We start from the raw sequence: 9,147 nt of genomic DNA on the forward strand, positions 1-9,147 counted from the left end.
TGTTTAGAGAGGTGACTGACCCAGACTGTAAAGTGACAATTATACCATTACTGCACAAAGAAGGAAAGAAAAAAAATACACTTGGACTGCAGGAAATCCCTTAGGGTATCACCTAGTATTGCCATGGCAAGCTGTAACAATCCAATCAAGGTAGAATATAAAATGGTCCACAACCTTCAAGAATGAAGGTAGGGGTTGCCACAGCAGGGAAAGGACAAGCCCCTCCTTAGGTGCTTACTGAAAGCCAAGGAATACAGAATGGGTCACACAAGTAGTTATAAATAAAAGCTGTGGCCCCATGATCAGCTACAAAAATGAGGACTGTAGTAGTTCTTTCCTAATATCTTTCCAATGTAACATGTTGATACACTTAATATTGGTTAAGTATTAAGAAACCCGTTATAGAGTTCCAGGACTGAAACTTTAGGATTAAGCATCACCCAAACAAAACTTCTATTCTCAGTAGAGGAATTAGTGCATTCCCATTTACATGTAGGAGTTATAAAATGTTAGGTGTATTTATGAACTCATCTTTGTACCTGGAGACTATGGTTTAAAGAAGTGTGTAGTAGTAAAGTTGTCAGAGGGATAGTGACAGTTAACTGATGGTGTCAAGCTGAGTACTACATGCCCAAATAAATTTGCAGAGCAAACTGTGGATGTAGAAGGCCTACCTAGAAAGGACTGTTGCCAGAATGTTAAAAAAAAGAACCAAAAAAGGAAGACTTACATTTGTTTCTGTGGAGCTCGTTTTCATTCTCACATAGAAAGCCATTTCCGGGCTTCCAGCAGATTCTTCAGCCTCTAGCTCAGACCAGTCTTCTGTCACACACTTTTTTTTCTGCTGACAGACTTGCATGGGACACTACAGTAGGCTCTAGGACTTGAACTGGTTTTTTTGGATATCCAGTGTACAGAGAGACCTTCTGCACGCTTCCACATCTGAGCAGCAACTGTAAGCCAATCTTGTAAATTCTTACATATTTGTGTATCTCACATTAAAACCATTCCTCTAGAACACACGGACTGATACAATATTATAGTTCATGATATCCTTTATTAGACAAGGCATGGTCCATCTGATGTATCACAATCAGAAACTCACAGCAGTATGGTTTAACTTTTGGTATAAATTGTGGGAAAGTTACCAACAAATTGAAAGTCATAACAATATAAGCATGAAAAGTAAAATGACAGGAAAGCAAAATTTTATGTAAATCATAGTACTGATTTCAACATAAAAGCAAAATAGGTGAAATTATGTGCATTGTATAATTATGTTGGGATATATGCAGGTACTAGTTAGGATATAAAAAGAATTTGCTAATCAAGCTGTGTGTAAACAAATGAACTTTCACAAAAATGCATGTTCACATCAAATTCAAAATTATCTTTTTGTATACATCATATGAAATACATACACAAAGAAAATTACAATGAAAGCTACTGGGTTATCCCATTAAAAAACTAGTAATAATTTTTTTTTAGCAATCTATATCTCCCTATAATAAAAACAGAATAAAAACTACATAAGCACTAACCCTACTTAGAAGTGAGAAATACATTTTAATTCATCTTATTTTATTAGAAGATACTATATATTAAGTTCAAAGACAATGGCTTAAATAAAAATATATTATGTCAATATTTTTTCTAGTAAAGACTACAGATACATAGTTCAATCATTTACAAGTGATTTACTAAAAACACAGAAAGAATACATTTTAGATCTTCTGGGAGTGTATTTTCTGGAACACACACGAAGAAATCTTGACATCAAACCTTTCTTTTATATGTGTACAGGTCTCCATACATGAGGAATTTTCATAAACTTTAAAAAATAGGCTTACATATATAAGGTCACTCTCCAGTGTGACTTCTTTCATGGGATAAAAACTATGTTCACTGAATGCTTCCTTCATTGTTTAAATACATAGGGTTCCTCCTCATTGTGGGATCTATGTCTATAAAATGTGGACCTAATAATAAAAATCTTTTTCCACATGGCTCACATGCCACGTGGAAAGGGGTTTTCCCCTTTGTGAGTTCTTTCACATATGTTGTAAGAATTCTTTGTAGTAAATGACTTCCCACATTGCTTGCCCACATAAGGTTTCTCTCCTGTGTGACTTGTTTCGTGTCTTTGACAAGACTGGTGTGTAGTGAATGCCTTCCCACACTGCTTGCACATATAAAGTTTCTCCCCTGTGTGAATTTTTTCATGTATGTCAGAGTAAGTCTTGGTAGTAAATGCTTTTCCACATTGTTTGCACACATAAGGTTTCTCCCCAGAGTGAGTTCTTTCATGTCTTTGACATGATTGATGTATAGTGAATGCCTTCCCACATTGCTTGCACACATAGGGTTTTTCCCCTGCATGAAAGTTTTCATGTAGTTTATAATAATGCTTTGTAGTGAATGCCTTCCCACACTGCTTGCACACATAAGGTTTCTCCCCAGTGTGAGTTCTTTCATGTCTTTTATAATTACTTCTTATACTGAATGCTTTTCCACATTGCTTGCACACATAAGGTTTTTCCCCAGTGTGAGTTCTTTCATGTATTTGACAATATTGATGTGTAATGAATGCCTTCCCACATTGTTTGCACACATAAGGTTTCTCCCCTGTGTGAATTTTTTCATGTATATTACAATAATTCTTTGTAGTAAATGCTTTTCCACATTGCTTGCACACATAAGGTTTCTCCCCAGTGTGATTTCTTTCATGTATTTGATAATAACAAAGTCTAGCAAAGGCTTTCCCACAGTGTTTACACACGTAAGGCTTCTCCCCACTGTGAGTAGTTTCATGACTTTGATATTGAGTGTATCTGCTGAATGATTTCCCACATTGCTTACATACATAGGGTGTCTGACCAGTGTGGATTCGTCTATGTCTATGAAATGCAAACATACATGCAAATCTCTTTCCACATTGCTTACATACATAGAGTTTCTCCTCCATGTGAATCCTTTCATGAGTTTTACCACTTTGAGTATTGAAGATTTTTCCATATTGCTTGCATACATATGAGTTCTTGCCAGCGTGAAATCGTTGATGGACTTGCAAATCCCTGTGGGTATCGGAGGCTTTCACACTTTTCTGAACAACAATGGTCTTCACTCCAGGGTGAGTTCCTTCAGAGAAGGATATCACACATTGGTCATATTGACAGGGTTTCTCTCCAGTCTTTGTCATTGCATGCTTCTGAAAGGACTGCAGATCACTGCATGTTTTTCCATGTTCATTACAGTTACTTAGCTTTTCATCAAATCCCAAATACTCATGTGGCTTCTCTCCAGGGTGAGGTAAGGTGGCCAAATTTAATGATAAATGCCCAATCAGGGGCTCTCTACAATCAAGACTTCCGGCTGGCTTTAAAGCAGCTTCTTCCATGTCCACATTAGCATGTTCAGTCCAAAGGAATATGTTTTCTTGTAGATTGCAAGTTTTATATTGATAGCATTTTTCTACTTCCTCATTTCTGTAAGGAAACAAAATATCAATCACAATAAAAATGTCTCTATATCAGTAATTTACCGGGACAAGTTTTGGCTGGATGCCTGCTAAGAAATTTTCAGAAGGAATAGGCTTAATGCCCTGGAGAATGCTTCTAAAACATTTGTTTCCCAAAGGATTGTATTCCTTCAGGAATTTTAGACTGGTATATGTTTGCAATACATAAGGCCAAATTTCACTTAAGTCACTGGTACATATATGCCTCACATTTTGATAATTTTGACACCTTTCTCTCCTAACTCTCCCCCTCTCCCTCTTAATTTTACTAATTTATACATTAATACCTTATTTAAAAGAAAACACTTGATAATTCACTTTCTGTGTCTGACTTATTTAACATTATGAGGTGAAGTTCCATCATTTTTTTTACAAGAAGATATGATATTCCTTTTTGGCTGGACACATATAGCACATTTTTTTCAGTGCTTAGAATTAAACAAGGGTGTGAGCAATAAGATGTATTTCTAGTTTTTTTTTTTTTCCCTAATTTTGAGAGATTTTCATTGCTTCTTCATTTAGTCAGGGTGAACTTCATGTTGTCATCTTGCTGGCTCAGCTTACTGGAGTGCTGTGCTTATAAGAAGGCACCACCATGTGGAGCCTATCCCACATTCTCCTTTCCCATGCATACACTGATTGACATCTAGGTTGTTACCAGAGCTGAAATAATGTGAATTATTTCCAGAACCTAGCTACTGTGAATACCTATGAATACACTGCTTTGAGCATAAATACATATGTATCGCTAAGATATAATACTTGTAAATCCTTTAAGAATATACAGAGGGAGTTTTGCCTGAATCAAATGCAAACTTTCATTTTTACTTTTAGAGACAGCTGTATATTGAATAAAAAAAAGGTTCTGTTTTATATTCCTAACAGTAATGTATCGGGATGCATTAAAAAAATTTTAAAACATGAAGCCACACAATTCTCTGGAGGATGTTTTCAAACATCTATTAATACCCTAACACTCATGTGCAGTTTGAATGTTGCTTCTAAGTGAGCAATTTTTAGATAATGTATATCTCATATTCATATATATACATAAACAGATAACTTCAAGATGAGTTCCTGCAAAAGTTCAAGATTTATTCTTTTCATATATGCCTATATACAATACCTAAATGCAACCTCATACAGTTTCATGATATTGATCATGGAAGAATTTCTTGTACCAGTGTAAGAAACAGCGTCTTTTGTTGCATAATGTCACTACTTAGTTGCCTATACTGGAATATTTCTGAATTCAATTGTCATATTACACAAAATCAACCTGTATGCATATTGGGACAATTTGGGGGGATAAAATCAATTTGAACATGGCCTGATTTGTAAAGTTTCCTTGTAATATTTCTGCTCACACACCAAGTCTTGACAAATATTACTTTTCCTTATGACTGCAAATTACCTTAGATTTCTTGAGCGATTTTTGTATTTTTCTTCCATTTGCTGGTTGTCCCAAGTCCTTCCTGAATTGTAGCCACAGAAATACAAAAAGTCACCATATCATTATAGTAAAAATTAGCAGTAAGCAGTTACATTCATGGGATAATGTAAACAGGAGCCCTGAGATATCACATAAATGTTTTCACATTCTACTTAATGAATCTGTACCCATTAGCAAGATCCAATGTTCTCTCATTGTGTATATGAGAAAACGATGTCATCCTTACCTATAGCATTTATATTCCTAAATGTTTCCCACATCACATCTCTGTAGAGCTTCTTTTGGGATGGATTCAGCAGAGCCCACTCATCCTTGGTGAAGGTCACCATTACATCCTCCATGGTCACTTCCTCCTAAATAATCACATAAATACTTCCTGAAGTAAAGTTAACACTCATACTCTGCAAACTTGAACTCCTCTTGTAAAAGCTGAATTGAGGTTGTTCCTTCAGATATAAACTCCATGACTTTGTCATCACCCCATTTTTTACACACATAGTTTCACATGCAATTCTGATGCTAGATTGCTTCTCTCTGATACATCAACAGCAGATCTGGAGCTGTGGTTTCCCAGTAGGGTCATAAAAATAATATTAGTGCACTGTTTCTAAAGCAAAGCTCATACAGGCAACCTGCAAATCCCCATTCCCCAAAAAAGGAGGCAGAATAATACCTAATGAATGGTTTTGACAGACCATAATTATACCACTTTCTAAATGTGATTGTTCATAGAATTAAGTCATTGTTTCTCCAATTGCTCATAGGCAGCATTTCAAAATCTGAATCTGGTTTTTTAGGAAAAAATGCCAATAAACATTAAATAAAGTATATGCATTGTTCCTTATTTACATTTTTGGTTTTTCACTCAAGAAAAATCATGTGATATTTACACATGTGCATCCAATGCATTTTACTTGAGAGTGTGATCTCAAGATCCACCTATTTAGCTAGAAATGTTTCAAGCTTATCCTTCTTTATGGCAGAGTAATACTCCACTGTATTAAAAAAAATCACATCTTTATTCATTCATTAGTCAATGGTATTAGGGCCATTTTCAAGAATTAACTATTAAAAAGTGTGCCACTACAAACATGGGTATGTGTATATGACTGTGGTATAATGCTTTTCATTCTTTTGGGGAGAGACCAAAAAAGGGAATAGATGGGTCAAATATGTATTCTCTAGCTTCTGTTTTTTGAAGAATCTGAGAAGAAAATGTTCAAATGAGTAGGTGAACAGTAAAGGGGTTAGGGGAAGAAAAGAAGAGACAAAAAGGAATAGAAAGACAAAAAGGAAACAGCTTTGTAAATATAGAGGAAAATCGGGTTCAAATGGAGGGGAGGAGAATGAAAAAAATGAAGAAGCACAATACATTACGTGGAGATACAATTTCCCAAGATAAATTTTATCACTATGTATATGTAAAATGTAGTGATACAAAGGAAAATAAAGGTTTATCAATAATATGAAAATGCTAATGGAAAAACAGTACTCTTGGAGCAAGTCTACTGACAATGACATAGGGGTCTGGTGGAATATTATCCCATAGCTCAATGACACCAAGTGATCATCCTGTACTCAGATGTAAGAACTTCTAGGATTATCTAAGTGAGATTAATGAAGGGAAGGATACATATAAAATATATTAAACACATTAGAAAGGAAGTCACAAAGTCATTAGGCACTAAATACAAAAGGAAAACTTCAGCCAGGTATGGTGGTACCTGCCTGTAACCCCAGCACTTGAAAGGCTGATGTAGGGGATTTCCATGAATTGAATGATTGCCAGGAGTTCAAAGTCCAGCCCCAGTTATGAGGTAACCTTAAGACCAGTCCAGATGTCAAAGTGAAAACCCACATTAGATTACCCCCAAAAAGGAAAACTTAAAATAGTGTGTCACTTACAAGTCACTTCTTTGCTCTGTTCAAGAAACTACAACTGTGCAGTATAAGAAAAGACTGACAACATTCAACATTTCGAGAGCAAGGTGGTAGCTTGCATACTTTACACAAAATACGTTCATGTTATAGTTTTGTTATAATCAGTGATTAGCAGAGAGAATGACAAACAGGTCTCAGGAAAGAAAGGCAGCCTTCTATGGTTCAGCATGTAAATAGAATAGTGATTCATGACACAGCTTGAGTTAAATATATCTGAAAATAATCACAATATGTTTATTTATGTTCAGGGAGAAACAGGTATGCATTTGTACATCTAGATTGTATACTCTTCTATTTGATATACATAAGTTAAATATTAAACAGGGAAAGATAAGACTGAATGCCTTAGGATTTTATAGTGAAATAACTACTACATACAATAAAAGATTTTCCTCAGAGGCAAAATTAGCCATTTGAATTTGAAGGAGAAATTGAAGCTATGAAAATCATGGGACCTAAATAAAATGAGATTAAAATATTTGCTGTGTACATAATACAAAGATTTTGTATAGAGTATAAATATCAACAAACATATAAAACATATCTGACTCAAGAGAAACACTGAATATGAAAAGACCAAATCTGAAGAAAATCAAAGAAAACTGAGGTATGGAAGAACACGAAAGACTTATGCAAGGAGGGAGAACCAACTCATGCACTCCACATTCATCTCCTTTCCTTTCGAGTTTGCCAATAATCAACAAGGCAGTGACTTCTTCCAATGCCCAGGGGTTTATTGTGCTATTATACTTGTAGACAGATGTGATTATTATTCAGTACACTTGAAAAATCTTTAACCTAAAAAAGAAAATCTTTAACCTAATGACCAATAGAAGTGATGAGAAAGTACTTTTCCTTTGATTCAAACATCCGCCTCTGTGAATAGTGAGACAAAAAAAGTCCCACATTTCCCTGTACAACTTCTACAATACTTCCTGAAAATTACATGGTAAGAAACTAAAACAACGCTATTCATGGAAAATCATACATGGTAAACTGAGGAAAACTTGCCAAAGAGTGAGAGTGGTCAAAAATAAGGCAAGGAAAGTTTGAGTCAGGTAGGGAGTTTATCACATGTATGCTCTCATCCAGTGCCCAATGATGAAACGTTTTGAATACACCAAGGATATTTATATTATTATCATTAAATCTCACCAAATTTTTTTGAGAATAAACTTGACATAAAACACTTAAATAGCAAATTACTAACAATGTTCATATTCATTTATCTCTGCCTTTATATGTGAACATTTTTACAAATGTTGCATTTTTCTATCATCTGCACAAATACTTTTTCTTATTCTAATGAAGATACTAGTTCATTATCACTTGCAGAAAAAAATCAATAGTAACATTTTAAAACACATAATAAATAACAAACCAATTTAAAATAACACAACCCCACAGACAGTGGACTAGGGGAATAAAGTGTCTGAAATACGAACTTCTTTAGCTCAGCGGCAAAGTGCCTGCCTGGCAAGCGCAAGGTCGTGAGTTCGGTTCCCGGTACTGGAGAAAAACCAAAAAAAAAAAAAGAATGAAATACGAACTTCCCTACAATGCTATGTTTACTAGGCTGTCCAAGACAAACCTTGAATAATCTTTTCATCATATTAATAATGATATATTATCTCAATTAATTCATCCAATTCCAAATGTTGAAACCAAATAACATTTTGTTTGATTTTTAAGGGCCAAAGAGCTTGCTAAACTCCATCCAAACTTTGTGGGTAGTTATATGAAATCAGTGAAACACAGTTGATTTCCTCACCTCCATCATGTCTCTATGTACTTTTACATGTATTCATGATAAATGCAAAACAAACAATTGCATCTAAATATTTGTTTCTTCACATGTAATCAATACTACATTCACTTTTAAACTGAGAAAACCACCATCTTATGGTGAAATCTTGAAAAGCAATTCTTTTCTTTTTTAAAGAGTAAAAGAAGAATAACATAGTAATAGGGGGGCTTACCGAATTGCAGACAAAGTGGTTGTTGTTTTACATATTGTTATCTACAAGATGGTTTCTCAGGAAAAGAAGTAGACAAATAATAGTGAGCTACAGACAAAAGTGGTAGGTTACTATCAATAGTTGTACTATACTTTGGTATCTTCAAAGTGGTTTCTAAAGAAAATAAATAGAGCTATACATGAGTGACCAACTGAATATTCATTGACTATTCTCAATGGTTGTAGGAAACACACAGTAATAAACATACATCCATTTAC

At 34.7% G+C, this 9,147-nt stretch overlaps 1 protein-coding gene across 1 annotated transcript in view; it reads right to left on the minus strand.

Annotated features, from left to right (window-relative positions):
• Positions 1-1,037: 1,037 nt before the first annotated feature.
• The window catches only part of LOC102006296 (zinc finger protein 709-like), an 18,226-nt gene continuing 10,116 nt past the window's right edge, over positions 1,038-9,147 (minus strand). Inside the window, exons 2-4 of the mRNA XM_005413500.1 lie at positions 5,197-5,323; positions 4,932-4,992; positions 1,038-3,485 (exon numbers count right to left, since the gene is read on the minus strand). Coding sequence (XP_005413557.1) covers positions 2,009-3,485; positions 4,932-4,992; positions 5,197-5,311 — 1,653 coding nt within the window. The 5' untranslated portion in view covers positions 5,312-5,323 and the 3' untranslated portion in view covers positions 1,038-2,008. The remainder of the gene's footprint in view (positions 3,486-4,931; positions 4,993-5,196; positions 5,324-9,147) is intronic.

Source organism: Chinchilla lanigera, unplaced genomic scaffold, assembly GCF_000276665.1.
Source record: "Chinchilla lanigera isolate Chin_1 unplaced genomic scaffold, ChiLan1.0 scaffold00168, whole genome shotgun sequence".
In the NCBI taxonomy this organism is placed as follows: domain Eukaryota; kingdom Metazoa; phylum Chordata; class Mammalia; order Rodentia; family Chinchillidae; genus Chinchilla; species Chinchilla lanigera.